Below are 23725 nucleotides of genomic sequence, written 5' to 3' on the forward strand. Positions count from 1 at the left end.
AGGCTGTGCTAAACAAATACACTTTTTTTTTTTCCTCCTTCTTTAGTATTTGACCTTGAAATACTTATTTTAACATGCCTGCAAGTCGGGCAGAACAAGCTGTCCATGCAGCAGTCCTTAAGGGGCCAGGCCAGAATAGTTGTGCCAGGCACGGGGAAGGCTGTTCATGCTTACAAGCTTTGTGAAGTGCTATCAAGTAATTAAAGATTTTTCCCTGTTGCCCGGTGGTGATTAAGCTGAGACTGTGCCTCTGTTTACAGTGGAAGAGGGGAAGGGAGAGATGTTCGTAGAAATCTTTGGGGAATTTCTAAAGGTGCGATGTTCTTACCATTTAAGTACTTCAGTTGTTTTGGGTTTTTTGACCAGCCAGTACAGAGGTATTTCTGTAGCAGTAGATTTTTCCCCAGGAGGAGCAGGGCTGGTTTCCTTGTCTGGGACTCCAGATAAACACACTTGTGGTGTGTGGACCCCTACCTTGACTTTACCATGGCAATGACCATACTCTGGGGGCTCCACTACCCATTTAGTGCTGAACTAATTCCATCCAGACAGGCTGTGTCCTTTGGGTAAACAGGAGGCAAGGAGTTCATCATGCATTTGCTATATTGCTGAGAATGGGAAAAATGTCAAAGAAGGAGGGGAAACCTCAGGCCTGCCAAAGCATTTAAATAACAGCATCATTCCCAGCATTACCGCAGTAGAAATGCCTTGGCCAATCTCAGTCTTGGCCAAGACCACACCAGCAGTGCAGCCATTCCTGCAAGCAGTCCCTGCTTAAATCAAGTATGATTTCAATAGTAGAGAGATTAAAAATACACATTAAAATTTCCCTCTGGTAGCAGCAGTTTAACATGATGGTGAATGGATTTTTTTTCAGGCATTTTTCATGCTGGAAAAGCATCTGGATTCGTCAGTGCCTGGTTGTTACCTCTTGGTGTCACATCTGCAGGCCACGCCAGCCCTGCTGGGTATGTGGAGAGAGGAGAGGGAAAGGGACAGGAAACCTTTGCTGCCTCCTCCCAGCTAAGGAAGGAGCTCATTGCCAATTCCAGCCCCCCATGCCCATCCTCACGAGGTGTTCACAGGAGCTGTCTGTAAGCAAATTGCAAGGAAACACCCACAGCTTCTCCCCACACACAGGACCCTCTGGCTGTGGGGTGGCAGGCTGAGGTGGTGGGTGCCCCAACTCCCCCTGGTGCCCTGGGCTACTGGCAGGGTCCTGGTAGCAGAGTCCACGGTCCAATAAGGTGACAGTGTGTGGGTGGGCAAGCCCCAGCCCCACGGGGAGGTCTCCTACAGGGGCCGTGCTGCTCTCAGAGGTTGTTGTTCTGGTTGTCCTCCCTGTATGTCCCTCCGCTTTTTGTCAGTGGTGTGGTCTCCTGGATGCTGTCTTGGTGGTGTCTCACCCTTGGGGACAGAGAAGGACAGCTGAGCTGTGTGTGGGGAGGGCCCATGCAGAGCCAAGACCCCACAGTGGTGCAGCTGCATGGGAGCACCCCACTCCCTGGCCCCCTGAGCCCACTCAGAACTGGGGCTCCCCAGCCCCAAGCCCCTCCCAGTCCTAGGCCCCCTCAGCTCTAGACCCCCCAAACCTGTCAAAGGCTTTGGCAAGGGCTAAAGCCTCTTTTTCTCCCTCTGGATCAGAACTTACTTTTCTCTGTTGAAAACAATGAAGTCCCTCTGGAGCGTCTCCAGGTGCTTCTGGATGTGGCTGGCCTTTCACATTGGAATGGAGAAATAAAAGAGATGGGGAATAAATTCACAGCTGACACAGAAAAACATTGCAAGGGCAATTTCAAGAAGGCACAGCGATATCTTTAGGCACAGAGCATCTTCAGTCCTGCAGTGGGGAGAATGGCATTAAGGCTCTCCTCTTGCACTAAACCAGTGCTTAAACATTCTGCCTTCAGCACAGGGAAGATGCAGGAGAGTTTTAGGAATAAAGTTGGTCACAAGGGGAAAAAAATACTCTGTTCAACCAGTTTGCTGTGGTCTTGCTAGATAGTAATCATCTTCCTTGGAAAATGAGAAACCTCCTTGACCACAGGGTTGTACCTGCTTGCTCTCACCTGGGAGGAATTGCTTTTGCCCGTGTCTTTCTCCTTCTTAGCCAAGCGCTTCTTCTTTTTGTGAAGAGGCTTGGATTCCAGAATCATTTCTTCCAGTTCAAAGGTTGGGTCACAGTTTAGTCTGCCTTTCTGGAGGGGAGAGATAGAGGCAACCATAAGTGGTCAGAGCCTGTCTTGAGGAGTCTGTCATAAACTGGACTGCACCTGAGAGCTGAATTTTGTAAAAAGGCACACTAATTACAACTGCACGTGCACCCAGAGCAACTGCTGTACTCCTGCCATGCTTTATCAGTCCCTTCAGCCAGGGGGCATATTCAAGGTGTGACAGTCACTCTTTTTGTGCTCCTGCTTCTCCTCTGCCCTTTGGTGGCTTCAGAGTGACAATGAGGATGAGGACAGTGTCCTGGCTGGGGTGTGCCTCTTTGGGAGTAGCACAGCAGCCTGCAGAACTGGTCTTAAAGCAATACAGAATCACACCCACAGGGGAGGGAAATACATACAATTAATAAATATTCACAGTTTACCTCAGCTTCTGTGTGGCTGAAAACTGCACACAACAGCCCTCGGACTGTTCTCCATAAGGAAAATGTTACTTGTGTGCTGCTTTAATCCAATTAAAAAAGGCTCAGAAACACTAATCTAGTGTATGTGCTATTTACTGTGAATAATGAGCTAGTTAGGGCAGGCATTACAGGAGGAAACAGTTCCCATAAGATGGTGGGTGATCTCCAGGCTGCTGCTGAGCCCATTCTGGTGCACTGGGTGTTTGGATGTGGGGAGCAGCATTGTCCAGAGCACGGCTCACAGGCACTGCCCACATGTTCCATCCCACATGGACCCCCAGCCCAGAGCCTGTAACACCAGTCCTGCACCCAGAAATTCCAGGAACAATATAAACAGGGCAGATCAGTTTTGGGGCACCCACACTGCAGCCACCGCCATTACTCTTTATTACACCCACAGGGAAGTGACAGCCCTGCCCCGGTCTCCCTTTTCCCCATTGTGACACCTGATGCTCCAGTGGAAGTTTGTCAGAATGTCCCATGTCCCAGTGCCAGGCGTGAGGACAGGCTGTGACACTTGGGCGCATTGGGAACCTTTACACTCAAACGGCCTTACCGTGGGGATGAATTCTGGCATTATCCTTTTCTGGAGAACAGCATCCCAGTTCACATCAGACAGGTATGGGAAGGCCTGGATGTCCTTCAGCCGAGAAAAACGTTTCTCGGGGTTCAGCTCGAGCAACTGCAGTGAGAGTTAAAGGGAAGAGATGAGACCATCCCCACGGGGCACACGCTCCGTGGAGTGGAGCTGAGGAACAAGTGGCACCAGTGACACTGCATCACTTGGACCAGTGCCTCTCTGCTGCTCTGGCTCAGAGTCCCTTCACCAGGGTATGCGACAGGCTCACAAGCTTTACCTCCATTTATTCCTATTTTTATGGATGATTTTTATCCGCATTGGAGAAGCGGGCTTTGAGGCAGTACAGTGGCATTAAACAATTTGTCCAAGGGTAAAAATAAGCGTTCAGAACCGGGAGTTAAACTCAGGCCTTTGTGTTCTGCATTTAATACTGTATCAGTAAAACATCCCATTTTCTCACTCTACTAATGGAATATTCTTATTCCAGCGTGAAAGTGTGCCTTCACACTGCTTATTTTCAGCATTTTTTAACACTGCTGTAGGAATTACTTGTGTGGAAGGAAAGGGTTGAGATTTGTCTCTGTTCATTGCATAAACTCCTGAGAACACGCAGTCCAAAAATGCAGCAGGAAAACCAGATGATCCAAACCCTCTGGGGAGTGTGTGGACACAGTGACCCCCCCAGCCCTCCTCATGCTGATGTGCAGCTGGGCACACAGCAATGTCCCCACCACCCACGTCCCTCCGGGCTCCAGCCCAACGCCAGCCCTGTGGCTCTGCGAGGACAAACATCTGCCTCGGACGTTAATAAATACACAGCTCCACAGGGGATGGCTGAGCCAGGAAGGAGCTGCAGTTGGCCTCATATATAATACATCTGGCTGTTAAACCAGATGCAAAGGGACACTGGGAAATTTAAATAATTGTGACATTGCATTATTTATTCACAAGGGAGCCTCCATGGCTTGCAGCATGCGGTGGTTCCAGGGGAAAACTTTCAGCACAGAGACACAGAGGACAGCTGCAGTAAATATCCCTGTATTACTGTTAGCTCAATGAAATATTGGCTTCATTGAATTTTAAGCAAATGGAAATGTTCTTCAATTTTCTTGCTGGAAAATAAGCTGTGATTCTGTCTCAGCAAAGAATTGATGGCCTCTTTTCATAAAAATGTTTCAGAGTATTTCATTAGAAATGACAGAATACTTACACATACTGTTTGGAAAAAAAATAGATGAAAGCTTCATTAAGTACTACTTTATGGCCTACACTTATTTGAAAATTAGAAAATTATTTACATGCATTCCCAAAACGTGGTGCCTGTGCTGCTGTGCAGGGGTCAGTGCTCAGCTTTGCTACTGCTGTGTGCAGACAGTGTCTGACACTGTCAAGCCACAGTCTTGTTTATTGAAGCTGTGGCTTCACTTCAGATGGGATTTCAGCTTCAAAATGATTCCAGTAATGATTTTGAAGCAATTCAAGATTTTAGGGGTTATTACAGCATAGGAAGCTCTATTGAAAAAAAATTGCAGTGGCGCATAAACCACATGGCATCAAAGGATTTCAACAGTGTCAGCACTTCCTGCAAATATTTCCACTGTTGGGAAAAATGGGTTTTTTGAGGATTAAAAGAAAAATCTTTTTTTTTGCTAAACTTATTGACACATATATCAGTATCTGCTTCTAAGCTAGGTCATTCCAGAGAGCTGGAGGAAACTCTGGAAGTGAAGGCTACCGTGTCCTCTACCTCCTTAGAGGAGGTGCAGCAGCAGCCGTCACCGCTGCCAGGCTGGGACACAGCACTGCTCACTGCCATCACCTCCAGCAGCTGAGCACCAAACACTGACATTTACTACACGGTGCCACCCAAATGTCACTGACTTCAGCCTGGACACTCTTTGCAAGGACTCCCCTCCGGTGCACTGCAAGTGGCAGGAGCACTGGGCACACCCCAGCCCCTCGCCCGCCCCTCGCCCACCTCACCTTCTTGATCAGCGCCACCATGTCCGGGGACCACGCTGCAGGGTACATCACCTTGGCTGTCCTGAACACGTGGGCGATTTCGTTTGTGGAGGTGTTGGAGCGAATGTGATACGGCCTCTGTGGGAAATGCCACAAGGAAAGCACCTGAATTTATCTGCTTTTTCCAGGACTCCTTAGGAAGTCTGTTTAGAGCGTAGCACAGTCTCTCTGTCCAGTCCCCAGCCTCCCGTGGGACATCTCTCCCTGTGTGACCGTGGCTTAGTTGAAATAAACAAAACATCAGCAAGATCTATGCTAATATCTGGACATTTAACAGTGGGACAGGCAGGAGCAAAGACCAGAAATCAGAACTAAAACCAGCATGGGTTTACTTAGCCTTACCAGTGTTTATATCTTATGACACACAGTGATGGGTTTAGAGCATTCCTGATATTCCCTGTAAAATGTGTCAGTGTTTCCATTTCTCCACTCGTGTTGGGGACAATGCCAGCGAAAAGGAGCTGGATTTCTCCCACTGATCAAGTCAGCTCAGAAAGGGATGTCCCAGGAAGGGTAAGCAGACCCAGGTGGGTGTCAGGCTGCAGGATGACCATCCCTTCTGCCCCGTGACCGGTGTCATAGCACTGGGACGGGTGAGCCACTGCAGAGAAGCACATGGCACAGCAGAACACTGGGGACTCCACCTGCATCGACGTGCAGTGCATGGCTGGAGTCACCTCCCTGCTTATCTCCCAGCTACAACAATACTGCTGCCTTACCCGGAGAGACAACTTACGATGGCAGGCTGTTTCCATTTGGAAAGTTTTGATTATCAGATTTTTACCTTATATCGGGGGGAGGAGAGGGGGCGTTAAAGGCACATTTAAAAAATGGTAGCTATAAACAGTGAGATCAGATCAGGAGCAGTGTGCTTGACGTGTGCCGACACTAGATGGACCTCAAGGTCTCCCTTCGCTTCCCCCTCGCGGCAGCCACCCAGGTGCCACCATCTCGCCGGGGCTGTGCCATCAGGTGTGAGCATGCAAAGGCACCTCTGCTCCTGCCCTTGGAAACAGTGCCATCGACTCAAAAATCAATGTGATGCGCAGTCCTGACATTCATTTACCGTTATAAATGAAAAGCTCAAATATTACATTAAGATGTTTACAGGGATGTGGCTTCAGTTACCCAAGAGGTCAGACAGCCACATCCCTTCCATATCTGCTAACATGATCCCTCACAATTTGAGACACACAGATTCAGCTGAAACATCTCTTAATCAAAACATTGTTTTAGGCATTCTGCAAAGACTTATGATAGAGGTTTTTAAAAAAAAAGTTTTGCATACTCATACTGAAAGAAGTTTCCGAGCCTCACATGATTTTCAACGTTCTTCTTTAAATTACATTCTCCTTTTGTTTCAAAGAATGTAATTTTTAAAATGTTGTCCCACTTTTTTTACACAACACTTGCAAAACACTGATGTATTTGTCTGTCTACAAGGCCCCCAATCTTATCTGTGTCTTATCTGTGTCAGCAGCAGAGCCCTGATAGCACAGACAGGGATTGGGCTTTGTCCGTCCTTTGCTCCAACTGCTCAGTCTGATTGCAACAGCAATGAGATTTTCCTTCAAGTTTTTCTTTTTTCCTTGCAGGATGGGAGCTCCAGGTAAAGGACACTGCAGACCTCAGGAGCTGTTCCTTGTTTGCCTTGCCCTGCTTATGCCAACCCAGAGGCCCTCAGCTGCAGTGGGGAACCACCACCACATGGTGTTCTGTATTGCAGCAGCTTCTCTGAGCTCTTGGCCATCACAGAAGCCGTGGTGGACATGTAGTCTCTGCTTCCTATACTGTAATAACCCCTAAAATTTTGAATGTGGCTTGGCCCTCTCGTGCCTGCTCTAAAGCATTAACATTCCCAACAGGACAGAGCCGGCCAGGCCGGGAGCCGCACACGTACCCGGGTCCTGAGCAGCTCGTAGGCAGTGACTCCCAGTGACCACCAGTCCACGGCAAAGGAGTAGCCGGTGGGTTTTGTGGAGTTAAACATCTCAGGTGCTGTGAAACACAGGGAAAAGAAAGTTTGCCTTGCTGCAATCCCAAGTGGGAATGAGCAACACAGAATGCCTGACCCACGCCCCTCCCGTGCTGCTCCTGCAACCAGCGGTCCCCAGCAGCCCCACAGCCCCCTGCACATGAACTCTCAGTGCTTCTCTGCCCCCAAATCCCAAAAGGAATGAATTCCTTTTACTGGCACAGGCGTTGCCCGTCATCCATAGTAAATGTGCTCCAGGAAGCCTCTGTGCCCCAGCAGCGCTCGGCAGATCTGCACGTTGGGAAGCTGCTCCCATCCCACTCATCTCTTTGTTCATATTTAAAGCAGTTCAATCTGGCAGAGCCCAAATCCAGTCTCAACCATCAATGAAAGCAGCTCTCTGGGAACATTAATATGCAGCGTAAATGCAGATGTGGTGCCAACTGCACCCTTGGCAGGAAAAACAAATTTTAACTGAAGGAAGCCTGAGAGCCACAGCTTTTAATGGGAAACTAGGGGGAAGGCACCGACTGAAATGTTCTTTCTTAGCCAATTAATTTCCCTTTTGAGAGCAAGGAAAAAAACTTTGGAATTTTTGTACAAGCTGGGAGGCAGAAATTGATCTAAACCCAACCAAGGAGCAATGCTTTTTTACAACCACTCTTGGTCTAAACACAGAGTGAAGCTAGTTTTCAGAGCAGCCATTTTATATAAAAATTCAAATTATTGCTAGATGATGCAGCAGCATAAGACTTGTGCTGATGCATCAAGGGACCAAATACAAACCTTTGTGCTTCATTTTCCCTTCTCAAGGGTTGCAGAAGCACTTCATCATCGCTACACAGCGTGACTGCTGCTTGTGAAATGCTTGGGGATCTCAGGAGTGCAACCATCTTAGTTTATAATCAAACCCATGCTGTACAGCATGGCATCATGGCACTAAAATCTGTGTTTGCAGTGTACTCAAGTCTGTCTGTATTTAGGATTCACAGAGGGACAGAGTGCACGTTCTCCAGCTGCACTGAGGCATTCCCTGTCCCTGCCCCGCAGCCCCTGTCCGGGGTGCCCCTTATTTCAAACCAACATGGATATTTTGGAACAGACAAGGAAGAAAAGAGCCCAAACCCTCATCAAAAAGGACTTCACCTGTGTCCCACCATAAAATGGTAATTCAAGAACATGTAACTGGTGTTGGTTCTCACCCATGTAGGGCTTTGTGCCAGCGATGGTGGTGACATGGATCTCCTTGGTCAGCATCGTGGCGATGTTGAAATCGGTGATGTGTACATGTCCTGAAAGACAGAGGTCTGAATCAGAAATGTGAAGTAAAGTACTCCATGGAAAGAAGTTTCCAGGAAAAAAATATTCTGAGTGGGAGAACTGATAGAAAATATTTCAGCTTGCAGGCTGCTTGCAGATGTGTCTTATTACTTCAAATATCCCCTTATTTTCCCTTCAGGGAGCAAAAAAATGGGAGTTCTCCAAGAAGTAATTTAGTGATGATTGTTTTGAGTCTTCCTAAATTTGAGGGGAAGAGAACTGAACTTTTCTCACAGGAAAAAATTCCACTCTGTTTTAAAAAATACTTAAAAAAAAAAAAAATCCCTGATGTTTGGCTTTCTAGTTGCTTTCCATTTGGTGTTCCAGGTACTAAGCACTGCCTCCATTTTCCTCTTTAGAGGATGCCTCCAGTATGGAACCAAACACCTTTGGCAGCCAGCAAAACAGCCTTGCACAGAAATCCAAACATCATGAAACCCCCCTGGGGTAGGAATGGGCTCTGTTGCCACGGCTATAATGTGCACAGCTGCTGCCTGCAAACCAAAAAGGAAATAAAAGAGGTGGATGTGATCCACAGGGGGATGAGAAAGGCAATGCTCCCACCTAGCTCCTTCCTGCACTTTTACTTGCCTTTTTCGGTTTTTCAGGCACTCAGTTTATTTTTCCCCATTCACTGAACCGCTGTCTGGGAGCGGAGCAGCCCCACATGGAGATGCAGGTGATCAGACCCAGATGGCTGCACTGAAGAGAATCTCTCTGAAACTTGTGGATTAGTTGAGCCCAGTTCTCCAGATCAAACACAGCCAGGCTCCACTTCCCCACCTCCTTCATCTGCTCGTCAGGCACCGAGCCTGCTCACCCCTGACAAAGGTGAGCTCATTATCAACACATCAGCTGTTCCATGTGCTGTGTTTTGTAGCCTCATTGCCCCCTCGGCAGTAACAGAGGGGAGCTGGGTTGCTGCTGTTTTCTCTAACCACAGAGATCGAAGTAAAGTGGCTTTTGCTGATAGAGATGCTGTGACAACACCTTCCTCAGTCATTAGCTTCAAACAGCTAGAAATCCACTGCTGCTCTAGTTCCTGAGTTAAAGCAGAATAACATCACCTTTAAAGGTCTAAAAGTTGATGCTGTGGCAATGAACTCCTGTTTCCTTGTCTGTATACTGTGAGCATTTAAGTAAATATTTACAGCTGTGCCTATATATCTGTTCTGTGAGAGCAGTGATACAAGTTGCCTGCTGCAAATACCTGATCTAGCTGGGAAAATGTGGAGGGTAAAACTTGTGATTTCACCTGAAACCTCTGTATCACACTCACGTCCTGGTGAGTTGTGGCACTGCTGGCAGAGCACAAACCAGGCATTGGCACTCACCCCTCACACAGTCCCCAACAGGAGCACGTGTTCCTCCCTGCTGCTCACACCATCCACCAGCACTCACTCCCACAGTCTGCCCACTAAAGAGCAGCATCACATCTCTGGGGAGCACCTGGGAGAAAGAATGACATCCAACTGCCCTGCCCGGATACGTCTCCTGCATCCTTGTGCTGTTTTTCCTTTCAACTCCAGCTCTCGTTCCACCTTGTGGGGAGCTGTTTTCATAAACATGAATCATAAAGGCTTATTAAGAATTTTATATTCCAAGCACAAACATGCCTTCCTCTGGATCCATCTTTTAAATTATTCACTTCAAACAAATCACAAGTTTTATAAACTAGCCCACTTGAGAAATGATCAAATCCAGCCAGTGAGGCTGAGGAAGGGGCTCAGGGCAGTATGACAAGGCTGAACAGTGATGGCAGTGTGACAGACCGGGGTGGGAGCTACTGGTGCCCCCATGAGGGTTGTACTGGGGTTTGCTGCTGGGCTTTAGGGTCAAACCTTAAGGCTTGTGTTTTCCTGATTGCTCTGCATCTCTGATTGCAGGCAGTTCCCCAAGCCCAGCCTGCCTTAAACTGGCACTGCCAGACCAATCCTTGGGTTTGCCTTAAGGCAAACAATTTTCTTATTGCATTCAGCACTTCTGTTACTTCATAATTCCTTCACCTTTCTAGAACATCTTTTGTGCAAAAGATGTAAGGTTTCTGCAGATTCAACTAAGAAAACATTTTAAAGGATACGAAATTAGAGACCCCAGGAGCTGTGGAGCCTCTTGGACAGGCTGTGCTCTAACTTTCTCACCTGAGATGAGGGAGCAAACGTGCTATGCCTGCACTGGCATAATTCACCCATGGCAGCACTGCCCTAGAGAACCTTCTAGCAGCAGTACAAGACAGGATCCTGAGCACAGCCATTACAGGGCTCTTGCGAAAAACCCCTGTTTTACCAGAGATAAAACTGAGCCTTTCTTCAGTTTTATTAGACAAATGACCTGGTCAAAAACTCCTGATGAATTAGCCACAATTCCCAGAAACTGCCATCTGTTATATCCATTCATTCCCAGGTGAGCTGTGCTGTCACTGAGCCAAATTGATAGATGTGTCTTTAAAGGAGGAAATCACTTTGTGCTTGGAATGACTGCTGGAGGTGTCATCTGCTGGGGATTTTTTCCCTGGGGGACCTGATCCCAATCTCTGATGTTGAACAATGGCTCTTTTATTGCACAGAAAGGCATTTGCCTGATATTCCACTTTATTTATGGCTCGCGTTAATTCCTTGCCTGAAATTGATATGTCACCAACTGGGGGTGACAGAGGTGAAAGTGAGAGGTGTGTGTCAAGTCTGTGACAGTCAGTTCAGGACAACACATTTCAACCAACCTGTGGCATAATGAAAGGCGAGAAAAACTGAAACCAGCCTCCTGCACCAAGATCAGGTGATGTGCACGAGGGCTCCCGTAGCCTCCTTGGCCATGAACACCCACGAAAAGGGTGCCAGGGTCTGTAACAGAGCTGAGGGCCTTTCCAAACTTAAATCTGAAGTGTGAAGGAATCAAAGCTGTAAAGGAGCTTCACAGCTGGAAAGGGAGATGGGCCTAAGGGCAGAGTTAGGGGGCAAAAGTTGCCTAAAACATCAAGGACTGAAGTCTGCTTGCTGAAGGTCTTCAGGTACTTCATATTCTCAGGGGTCTGGTCCCATCAACAACATCATAAAAAAATTAGTCTTAGCAAATTGCATCTATTTTGTGGTCCCAGTTGGGAAAGTGGGATGGTGATGAGAGAGGAGAGAAAATGGGGAGCTGCAGCTCTGCACCACAGGGAAGGAGATACTGAAAAACAACCACGATCTTCTAGGCTAAATATAGATAAACATGCAGCTACAATAACAGCTACTCTGGGGACAAGAAAAAATTGAACTCTGTGTGTGACCAAAGCTTTCTGTATGCCTTGGAGGACACACCTTTGCTGCCATAGATGAAAAAAAAGGAATACTACAAGTCACAGAGAGAAGGACACTGGAGTCAAGGGTATGTCTCCAGAAAAAACTGAAACCTCTGCAAAACACAAGTAAAACATGTGGCTGAACAGGGAGCAGGCTCAAAACTCATCCTGAATTGCAGTGTCATTATAGAAGTTTGCAGGTTGCATCCTTCTGGGCCAAATGCAACTGCAGAGATGAGCAGAGCTTTTCCCCTGTTTTTTTCCCTCTTTGGGGAGCACTGACCTACATTCCCCTGGCCACAGGGATCCCAGCTCCTCCTGGGGGGCTGTGTCACCCCAGACAGAGGGGTGCAGAGTTCTGGGGAGTGTCTGCCAGTGAGGGCTGACCAAAGATAGCCCTGTACAGGGAGCTCCAGCACTGCCAGCACAGCAGCTCCCCAGCACATCAGTGAGGTCAATGCTCTCCATGGGCTGAGCAGGGGGCAATAGCCAGAGAAGGACCAAGTGAGGCAGGACAGAGGCTCCAGCCCCTGGAGGCAAAGCTGCTTTGTGCTTCCAGCTCCTAAATAAATAATCAGCCAGTGCTCTGAACTTAGAGGTTGGATGCAAACAGATCGAGCCTGGGCTCGGTGCTGCCAGGCAACCCTGGTCACACACACGGTCACACAGAGCCAGGTGATGCCTCCCTTGGGAGATGCAACATCTCTGCTGCAGCCTCTGAAGTGATAACAGATTTGGATATGCCTCTTCCCTGCACTGACTTTTTCTCTTGAATTGCCTTGCTGTAGCTGCTAATTAAGATTTCTCACAACAAGTCAGTTACACGGATTTTTCAAAAAATATGAGATGACAAAGTGTTCCTCTAATGAGTTACAAGCTATATCGGAAAACTCTTCACTGTGAGAGGTTTGTTGGGGAAAAAAAATGTGACTACAGAGTCATGCAAGAATATAGTCAAGGGTTTTGCCTGGGGAACACTATTGAAGAACTGATAGCAACATCTATAACATACTCAGCCCTAAATCCTCTCTGGAGCTCCCTCCCAGTGCCAAATGCTCAAGGAAAAAGAAAACACCCAAATAAGAATTATCTGCTGCACCATAATTCATTCTGTTTGTGAGTGCACACTACACAAACCCTGCAGTGGCACAAGCATCACCCTTCAAACAATGCATTTTGAGTAAGTTTTAAGCAAGAGCCAAGAAAGTGTTAAAAGCAGCAACTGACCCCAAGCAGCACCAGTGTGGGGTCCCTGCCAGTGCCTGGTAGGGTCATCATCAGGTCAGTCAGCCAAAGGAGGTGTTGGTTAAACACTGAGGCACCCCCAGAAGCAGCATTACAGTGCCCTGGAGGTATGAGACACTGCCACTCAGAAAGCAAGTGAAGCACAAAAGGATGGGATGGCACCACTCCCACCTGGGTCGAGGGAAAGAGAGCAACACCAAATGAGGACACCAGCAAGCACCGAGACTGCAGCTTGGGTCTCCTGTCTCTGACTCTGCCTCTACACTTACACACGACAGCAAAGCAGCTGGCACTTACCGTGCTCATCCAGTAAAATGTTGTCGGGCTTGATGTCTCTGAGAAAAAAAGCAGAGAAGCAGAGACAGCCATTAGCCTAGAGAAGGGTCAGGAAACACGGCTGCAGGCACTGCAGGAAAGCCCAGGCTCTGGGACACACTGGCAGAGACACCGTGCCCTCAGGGCTTCTCAGCTCTGATGTTCCTGTTTGATTTAGGCATTAGACAGTGACTAATCAAACAGCACCAGCAGCAGTGGGTACAGGGCCAGGGCTGTGAAGGCTGCAGAGATTCGGGTGAGCAGCACTCAGGTGAGTCCACCCACAGTTAAGTTAGAGCTTGTTTTTAACATTTTCCTCTGGTTACATCTCAACCTGTTTCAATACTCTGTCAACAATGGAATACTCAGCACAAATTAAATTATTTTAACATCTTTGGTCTAGAAACAAACATGTTCTCCATGGGTTTTGTTCCTGAGTAAAAAAACAAACCCACAAAATAATACCTATAGCAATGCTGTAGGGAAACTTTCACTGAAGGGAGGAGACGTACACCTGATACACTGATACACCCATTGTGTCCACCTGAGTGACTTTACAAGCTATTACCTGGCTTTAATGAGCTCATTACACCAGCCACCATTGAGTGCCTGCCCAGCTGATGCCATTCAGTGCCCCAGGGAGAAGGTCCCAGCCACAGGGCAGGCAACAGTGACCCTCTGCCAGCTGGTGCTCCCCACAAGGCCCAGGGGTTCCAAGGGAAGAAATGAGCAGGTTTAGGATTTTATCTTTGAAAATTTGATCCCTAAGATACAGTTTGAGTTCACCAAGCCACCTGGAATCAGGAAAACACAATATATATCTAATTGTCATGTAATAGCTTACAGCTCTCTGGCCTCCTGTCACCCAAATTACTTCCAGTGGATTACAAACACCAATTTCCTTCCTGGTGCCATCCCCATCACCCAGGTAAACACAGGGACAGGCCTCATTAGCAGAGCATGGGGCCGTGTCAGGTTAAGTGGCTGGTTCTCCCCATAAGCACAGCAGAATTGTTTTCATTTTTTTTTAATTATTATTTTTTAAATTTCTAATGTGGCTTTTTCTGATTTCCCTCAGTTTGGCATGCAGCCTCTGGAATTACACCAGAACAGTAAGATCATTCTCAGGACGCAAACAATGACCAGGGGTAATGCTGACTATTGTTTATTTGTGTATTTCTTTTTCATAAACTGGTTGTACCATTTCCTAACCTAAAAGATATTAATATTTCCTATTCCTTTTACACCTAGATGTGAAATAATTCGAGCCTGTGTTTGCTGTCTCTGCACAGCTTTGTTCAGCCACACGAAGCCACTGCTTCCTTGTCTCCTGATGTTCCCAATTACAGCTGTTGCAGCTGTAATTGACTCAGCTGAGTCACTTTATCTATCTAATACAGTCCCACTGGGTTACAGTGTTAATTAAACAACTTTCATTACAGTGTTAATTAAATAACTTGCAAATTTTACAGCCTGCCATACATGTTTTGTTGTACTTAATTCACCTTAAACACATGCAGCTGCATGAAGTGCACACTGCAGCCTCACTTGCAGCTTCACATTCACACTGGGGTAGAGATCCACGCAGGTTTGGCACAAAACAAGCAGCATGAAAGAGGAGACCCCTGGGAAGGTGGGAACTGTCCCCAGGGTCCCGCCCCGACCACATCAGAGCAGAACCACTCCGGGGTCTCGGGGCTCTGGGGGCAGGTGAGGTTGGTTGTTCCTCCCTCACTCCTCAGATATGGCAGCCAGACACTGTGGACAGGAACAGTTCATCCTCACCAGCCCCTCCCCAGTGCGTGCCTTCCCCACCGACAGCCAGGACCATTTCAGTTTTACTCTCTCGGCCACGCTTAATTCTTGCACTGCACAAGAACGCTCCTCTGGAGTGATATTTATAAATGAGGTGACCTTCTCCCTGCCTTTATTGACCCTCATAGTCCCTCCCTGCTCATCCTCCCTGACAGCTACTTGGTCAAACCCGTGGGTCCCCAGGGTTGTGCTGCCCATGACACCAGCAGGAGAGAGCTGCATGTCCATCTGTCCAGAGCCAAACTCTGCTTCCCAGCCAGGGAAAAACTCTTCCTCCTCTGCTACTCTGCAGGTCTTCAAAGGTGTGGCAAGAGCTCACACACATTTTTTCACTGGCCATGAGAAATCTTGGTAGCCAAATCCTAGAAAGGGATTTACTTCACACAGAAGAAAGCTGTGTTTGGGCCCATTCCACGTATTTTGGAGAGGGGGACAAAGGGAGGCACCTCCAAGTCTGAACATGGGGGAGTTGTAAGTGCTGACACCTACCCTCCCTGGACCAGGACAGATATTAATGAGCTACAGCTAATTAAACTTATTAGAGACAGCTTTTTGCAGGATCAGCAGACAATCAAATATGCTATTTCACAGCTGCCCCAGAGGGAGAAATCAGATGCTCTCTGCTGTGTATGAAATGCTTTTCTTGAGGAAGCCTCGTGTTCCACGTGAAAACAAATGTACACGGGAGAATATTTTGTTTAGCACTTAAGCTTCTATTTGTCATTTCACATCAAAGAGGTACGAGCCTTCCCCCAGTGCAGCCTGTGGCCATCAGCCCTTCCAAGGTCCCAGCTGACCTGTGGATGATGTGCCTGCTCTGCAGGTAGTCGAGGGCCAGCACCAGCTCACAGATGAAGAGTTTCACTGTGCCCTCTTGGAAGCGCACGTTTTGTTGGAGGTGGTAACGCAGGTCCCCTCCAAGCAGCAGGTCGACAACCATGAACATGTCCTCTTCATCCTGGAACGAGTACCTGAAACAGCACACCCATGGTTCAGGGATGGTAACACTGAAAAACAACAGGTCATAAAGCGACATGTGGTACCTCTGGGAATACTCATCATTTCTTGGAACTTTTCACTTGAGAAATTAAAATTTCATGACCTTTCCATGCTCCATTTCCCACTGTGACTAAAATCCTATGGTCACACTTGTGATGACAGTAATTTAGCCTCAGATCCATACCAGAGTCAGAGCAGACAGACAACTCCAGACAGACATTCTGCCTTCTCTGAGCACCTGTGGGAAGTGACCACAGGAGCAACACAGAGGAGCCCTGGCCCAGCACAGCCCTGCCCAGACCCTCAGGTCTCCCTGTCAGGTGCCAGCTCTCCCAGCAGCAGCCTGTCCATGAACCCATGTGCTCAGCACGCCAGGGGTGCAGCTGCTCTCTGCCAGTCCTCTGTAAATGACCTTATTTGATGGACTGTTTACCCAGTGTCCCTCTGAGAGGGGCAGATCACCAGCTATGAGCCCTTTCCTCATGGATTTTTCCTTACCAACACACCAAGTGCTGGATGGGATGAGCAGCACCACAAACCAGACCACTGCTCCACACAAAGCTTACAGTCTGTATATCTCTCAGAGTGCAGGAAAGCCACAGGAATGGCAAAGGCATTCTGAGGCCAGGGAAGGCATGGCAAGAACAGGGACACTCGGATGGTTTGCTCCATACAGGTCTGTACATATGCACACACTGGTCAGTTCTCAGCTGCTGAGTGAGCTTTGCCTGGAACTGTGTGTTCAAGTAGGAAAGCAAAGTATGGAGATACGACCTGGGAGGTGTGGCTGCACCTTTCCCACTCATACCCCACTGAGAACAACACTGAATGGCAGCTGCAGCAAAATCCCGAGGGTTCACCAAACAGCACTCAGGTTACAGGAGATTTCAGATAGGAACAGTAATTCAAAGATTTGTGATCTTCAGTGTGTTTTAGCCTCATTTCTTGTGTTTAGCATCGATAAGTTCTACCTTATTCTAAAATTGAATCCAATTTCCAATAAATGTAATTACCTACCACCCCAGAGGACTCCTATAACTATAGGATATTAGCCACTTCATCACGCGGTGTATGAGCTCACACCACTTGGAATGTTACTGGTGTCCTAATAAAATTAAGAAGAATGCAGTGCCAAGGGACACCCTGCACAGAGCCCTGCTTGGCCATCGATCCTGCGCTGCTGCTGGGAGCTGCTGTTGCTGCAAAGAGCACCATTAAATACAGGTGGGTTATGGTGATGGGCAATACCTGCCTGGTGGGCACTGCAAGGGAACACGTGAATAAACTCTCTTGTGCTGTCTGGGGAGACAAGAGAGACAGATCACTGCTTGTTTCATTAAACAGGATTCCCCTGAGACCAGAGCCCTGGTGAGCAGAACACACCAGCTGCTCCCAGGACAGGATTGCAGCACACCAGGGGGGTCTGGTCTCAAAGGTGTCTGTAACTGACTGTGCTGACTCGACCAGTGAACCAAGGAACCACCTCTTACCATAAATTAACCAAGAAGGGGTGTTCCAGACCCTGCATAATCTGCAGCTCCTTGAAAACATTTCTGACTTCATTACGCTCCACACACTTCTGTTTGTTCATGTATTTCATGGCGTACATCTTCTTGGTGTCGGTCTTTTGCACCACGCAGACCTAGGAGGGCAATTCAAGGGATAAATCAGAGACGATTTTTCAGCTAATGTGGACTGGTAAAACCCAATGGCATCAGTGTTCTCCAGTGGCTTTGGCAGAGAGCACACTGCCAAGGCACAACTGCATGCACAGATGTCACAACACTGGATGTTGCCCAGGAATCTCTTGCCTAATTTTCACCTAAGGAGAAATTTTGTGGGGAGGGTGAGCAGAATGAGTTTATCACCACAAGATGGGAGATAGGGAATGACACAGAAGTCAACATTTCATTTAATTTGACTCACTAATCATGGTCAGGTCCATCCCTCCCACACTAGGTACTGTTGGGGAGAGCCCCCTCCACCACAGAACTACAGTTCAGTCACTGGGAGCAGCTCCTGATCCTCGCCTTCCTCACTCAGCTCACAGTGAATCCTGGGCTTTGTTTGGGGGATACTGGCCTTTGAATGGTAACTTTCCTTATATACCCTCAAATCTAGAAAGTAACATCACTTCAAGGCAAGCCTCCAAGCCCGTGAGAGGGCACAACTCTGGTGGTTCGGGTTTGTTTACACAGCAGCTGGGATGAATTTGCAAGTTTCAGTCAAACTTTTATTTTTGCCTCCAGATAAATCTCTTTGTCTCTTTGTCTGAGAGTTTTGTTGCTCTCTGCACCCAAGCACATCCCGTTTCTGGCATCAGGGTGCCTTTATCTGAAGGGGTAAATGACCGTCTGTCAGCCTATGCAAGCGGCAAATTCCACAACAGCATAACAATAAAATGCATGACCGAAACCCGATGTTTAATAACAAACACTGTGCCTCACAGAGAAACATTTAACATACTAAAAACCCTGCTGGGCTTTCATATTGATTGTAGATCTTTATTAAATATGCATCATGATGTTCAGTGTTGATTTGCTGGGAAGTCTTAGGAAATGCTATTCAGAAACATAATGAAATTCAGTTCATTTGATTGATCAATTTCTCATTTTAATCTCCTGTAATATAATTTGTAGCTACAGAATGGATGAGGAATCGAGCTCTGAATCCTTCCTGATTACCAGGAGTTGAAGCTCAGGTCAAGGCTCACTGACAATGCCGGGCTTTGGTCCTGTGCTCTCATGCAAGCCTCCAGTTCACCCACTTCCTCCCAGTTACATCTCCAGCTGTCCACACAGTTGTTAGTTCCCAAAACACTCACTTTTCCAAAGCTGCCCTTCCCAATAGCTCGCAAAATCTCAAAATGGTCGAAGGTAACTGCAAGAAAGAGGAAACATTTCAATATTAAATGGCTGAGCAAACACTTGGTGATATTACATTATGTCTACTTTTTCCCCATATGAGCTGAGAAAAATGAGGGATACCCCAGCAATACTCTGTTTCTTTTGGAGATTTGGGTGTTACTTAAACTTGTCATTTAACAGGTTGGTTTTTTTTTCTCTCCAGCTCAGCTGCAAAGGCAAATTCCCTGGGTCAGCCTCTGTCAGTGGCAGATCAGGCAAGGAACCCCCAAGCCAATGCTCTCCCTCTGCCCTCCTGCCCTGCCTGTTAGAAATATCAGCCTCATCTTGCTCCTGCTGAGACCAAATGCAAAGCTTAGTCCATGAAACCCCTATACCACGTGAAGACACTGCCATTACCTTTTCAGGTAGGATGGCACAGTCTAACCAAAGCAAAGTTTACTGTGACCAGCTACAGCACTTGGAAGGAACATGAGCTTTTATGCCCTTTCTCAAACCCAGAACAGCTGCAAATATCAGAGTAGATACAAGCTGATGATGATGATTGAGTTTAAGTGGATCTGCTTGCCAGTGAGACCATCAGAGAGAAGGGTACCTGCAGAATAAAAAGGGAGGGTGAAGATGCTTATCACCTGCAGGGGAAGATGAGAGGGGTGCCTGCTGCAGAGAGAGGTCGGCTGCAGTAGCCCTGTGCCATGACACACAGCCTTGGCTGTGGGGAGAGGGGGCTCTCTGGTCCCCAGCACTGGGACCCCACATCCCCTGCAGAACAGGGCAGACCATGGCATTAACAGCTGGGCATTAACATCTGGAACAGCTGCACATCCAGAGGAGTTAGACCAGCAGCCAGTTTTTGCATGTTCACCCCCTGTATCCCTATTGTCCTTTACAGGAATGCTTTCATGAGCATGTTCACACCCTCTGCTTCCTTGTTGTTTAATACTGATGTTTTCATTAACATTTTAAACATGGGCCTATAACTGAGCTGGGTGTAAAAAACCTAAGTTGTATATTCTATTTAAGACTCTCAAACTAGGTAGAGGAACATTTAAACCTTTCTCTGGTTTAGCCTTCCTACCATCCCCAGCTTTCACAGGGAGTCATTCCAGAGTCTCGCTCCTTGAGAGCACTGAGGTTTGTGGTGTCCAAATCAGGAACCAAACACGTGCTGTTCATTCTGAACCCACACCTACAGAATTGACAAGCTGCATTTCCCTGCCTGATGGCATCTAAAGCAAAGAAAAAGCCAAAGCTTTTGCCCTTCAGAGAAAAACCTTATGTGCTCTGCCAACTCAGACAAATTGTGTTTAGGAGATGCAGAGGAAGATAATACAATTGCCATAAAGAAGCGACTGGGGTATAATCACGAGACACTGTTTTGTAAGCAGGGATCATATTTCTAAACTGAGGTTCAAGGAACAATATTTAGATTAAAAAGTACAGATCTCAACCAGCCACAAAAAACATCCTTAACAAAGACCAGTCAACCCTGCCAAAGTCCCCAAGCTCATCTGCCAGGCAAAGTCAGTGCTTCAGGAGCTCAGGTCCCCCCATCCCTGCTGCCCACCCCAGCACAGCGAGCACAGCACCACATGGTCTGTTACAACTCCCCTTCCTTTTCTCACTGTGATTTCCCTTGTTTTCATTATATTGCCTCCCTCCCTCTCTCCCCCCTTGCTCTGCAGCCTCAGGAAAACAAGTGTTGCCGCTCAAGGATCATGCCAGTCCCTCTGTACCGGGGAGTGGGACGTGGTGCAGACCCAGGCAGAGGAACAACAACGCAGCTGGTGCTCTGCTTGGTCCAAGGGCGATTTAAACCCAGAACAGCTGCTGGTGGGCTGGAGAGGGCACCAGTGAAGGACCATGGAATTATGTGTGTCCTTCTGACCCCACCACTGTCCTCACCTACTACCCCCCAGGACTCTTCCCACACCCTTCGGCACAGGAACAGCACAAACAAAATGGGACTTTTCACACGGTCTCATCCTGAGCACACCAGGAGTCAGATCACTTTGTAGCCCTGAACCTTCTGTCTGGTTATTACATTTTCTTTTCAGCTCACTTGCTTATTATCCACAATTATCAGAGGAAATGCTGAGAGAAAAATAGTACTCTCACCCTGCTTCAGCTGAAGGCAAACAAAGCCCTTCCAAAAGTTCAAATGAAAATCATGGTGCCACAGAAATGAGGGAAATTATAGCAACAGCAATTTGGGAAAATAAGTCAGAATCATTAGGATTGGCACTGGAGCACCCACACCACTTGTGCTGTTCCATCTACCCTCACAGGTCCCAAAGGAAAAGTCTCCCTGTGGCACAGCCATGGAGGTGGGACTGGTCCCCACTCCCCACAGTCTGGGGGAGGGACCTGCCCGTGCCATGGAACTGCTGTGCTGCTCCCTGCTGTACCCAGCAGCTCTTACTTAATTACAATGTAAGCTGAAATTAGAGTAAGGACAAGATTGTGACATCTAAGGTGATATAGCTTCTGGTCACTGATTTGCAAGATAATGGAAAATTCCATAGAGGACATCTCCGTTCCAGATGGATTTGTCTCCCCCCCAGTATATTAAAACATGCAAATTAGAGAAAAAATGTGCTACCACTTTTTAAATTTGGGCAGGGCCATGGAAGCAGAACTGCACTGGTCTGGATGCTGTGGCCCTGAGCCCACTGAAGCCCAACAGAGTGACGCTGAACCACTCAAGATGGTCAGGACGAGGCCCTTCCTGGCATTGCCGTGTTTCTGTTGCAGGAGCTGGTGCTGCGTAAACCACGTCAAACCCTGAGAGAGATCCAGCAGAGACCAGCCAACCCCAGGAAAATCCCACAGCCAGGGAACATCACCCTGAGGAAGGTGGTCAGGAACAGGAGAATTGCTCATCATTCTGAGCAAGCACACGTGGTTGTTTATGAGAGATGCCAAAACTGAGCATTGAGATGCACCAGGAATAAAATCTCCAGGAAAACCTCACAGCACGGATTCCTTTTGCACTACAGCAACTGGGGAAAAGTATGAAAACCAAAGAAAACTTGCAAGCAGTTACACTGATAAGTTGGAAACTGCAGCTGGTTTAGCTGAACAGCCACAGACCTGCAGTGGCACCACGGGACACACTGGACAAGCATTGGTGGGGTATCCAGGTCCTTGCATATTTTACTTTTAATTATATGTATTTGTATTTATCTACAGATGCATTTTGTTGTTGTACCTAGGTAAAAGCCCATATGGCAGTCAGCAAGCTGACTCATGCAACAGCAAATATATTTATGGAGCAATCTTTTAATGACTGTCTCTGTAATCTTGGCAGCACAGGGACCCTGGCCTTCAATACTGCTCCAAGCAGTACTTTTCCAAACCCCCTTTTCCAGCCGACCCAGCCTGCAGGCTTGGCCTCCCAGCGCCTGTGGGCAGCCACCAGGAACACCCATGGGAGCACACATCGCTCCAGCCACCTTCCCACCACATTTCCTACTGGTCCTCCACATGCTGGGACCTCCAGAACAAACCTCCCCAGCCTCCAGAGCAGCAGTGTTTTGTCCCTGCCTTTGTGTGCCAGGGACACCTCAACACCAAAGCTCTGCTCACAGTCCTGCTCCCAGAGCCAGCTGCTGCGAGGGGAGCCAAAAGGACCCCAAAAAACAGACCACAGCTCTGCAGGGACTGTGGGCACACTGCTGTTGGTGCTGGTGCTGCTGCTGACCTCCACACACCCCTTCTGACCTAGGATTACCAGGTATTTGCAGCCTCAGGACGGGCACTGCCCACAACCCTCACAGTCACAGTCTATGCTGGGGACTCTGCGGTCCCGGAGAACAAACATGAAAAGCTCTTACCATCCTCGTTCCCACTGAAGGGTGGTGACTTGCTGGAGGTGTTTGCCCCCATGGTGTGCTCAGCCCAGGCTCAGTGCTCCCCGCTCCTCTGGTTCCCCTCAGCCCTGGGACGGTGCTACTGCGGGTCAGTCCCAGCAGACCTCAGCGGTGTCCTGATGGTGCATCCTAGAGAGGGCAGGAGGCAAAAACTCATCATCACTCAGGATGAAGATACATTTAGAGCTTGCAGAATTCTCACTGGAGGTTCGCTGCTCTGAGGGAAACACCGAGTGTCAGGGAAAAAGCACATGATAATAGAGTTTACTAGGCAAACCAGTAACACCATAACCTTGTAACCCAGACCAGGACTGCTGCCTGCTATGGGAAGGGCAGAAATAGACCAGCAGACCCAAAGATCCGAGGATCTGGCTCGTGTTTGCTACATTATCCAACGCATATTTTGTAGCGTCAGTGATGACTAATTGCAGTGAGGTCAATATCCAAAATAAATGGACATAGTAACTTGGCTAGACAGAGTCAAAAACCACTTTTGACTGCTAAGGTCATGTGGAAGGGTAAAAGCTATAGAAGAAGAAATTCAAAGTGTCAGCTTTTTGATTTAAGCTGTTACACAAGTCTTTCATACCATTCTGGGTTTTTTGGGTTTTTTTAATTGAAAAGATTACATGTAAAATCAAGGTGCAGTTACCACACAAGTTCTTAAAAAATTTTTTTCAGGTACGAGCTATGAACAAAAAATCAAACCTGATTTCTGTCTTGGTGCTGGCAGCAGTGAACTGGCTTTCCTCTCCCATTGCAAAGGGACAGCTGTCATTAGCAGACAGCACAGGTTTCAGTTTTCC

The 23725-nt window shown here is 47.7% G+C and overlaps 1 protein-coding gene across 1 annotated transcript; it reads right to left on the reverse strand.

Moving 5' to 3' along the window:
* Positions 1–180: 180 nt before the first annotated feature.
* On the reverse strand, positions 181–23006 carry STK32A (serine/threonine kinase 32A). Its single transcript, XM_050312066.1, has 12 exons — positions 22884–23006; positions 19008–19063; positions 17674–17825; positions 15982–16155; positions 13352–13389; positions 8412–8501; positions 7135–7232; positions 5196–5312; positions 3189–3314; positions 2070–2198; positions 1652–1716; positions 181–1407 (listed from the first exon to the last, which is right to left on the reverse strand). The coding sequence occupies exons 1-12, from the start codon at positions 22933–22935 to the stop codon at positions 1314–1316; spliced, it is 1191 nt and encodes a 396-aa protein (XP_050168023.1). The 5' UTR covers positions 22936–23006; the 3' UTR covers positions 181–1313.
* Between the last annotated feature and the right edge of the window lie 719 nt (positions 23007–23725).

This window comes from Myiozetetes cayanensis, unplaced genomic scaffold (assembly GCF_022539395.1).
Source record: "Myiozetetes cayanensis isolate MyiCay16 unplaced genomic scaffold, myiCay2020 scf17, whole genome shotgun sequence".
NCBI classification, from domain to species: domain Eukaryota; kingdom Metazoa; phylum Chordata; class Aves; order Passeriformes; family Tyrannidae; genus Myiozetetes; species Myiozetetes cayanensis.

Excerpts from the sequence above, each read along its gene's own strand:
- STK32A (XM_050312066.1), bottom strand. The coding sequence starts at position 22,935 with ATGGGGGCAAACACCTCCAGCAAGTCACCACCCTTCAGTGGGAACGAG. Across the intron at positions 7,233-8,411 it reads TGGCACAAAGCCCTACATGG|CACCTGAGATGTTTAACTCC; the intron begins GTGAGAACCAAC and ends TGTGTTTCACAG. Across the intron at positions 5,313-7,134 it reads ACGAGCTGCTCAGGACCCGG|AGGCCGTATCACATTCGCTC; the intron begins GTACGTGTGCGG and ends CATTTCCCACAG.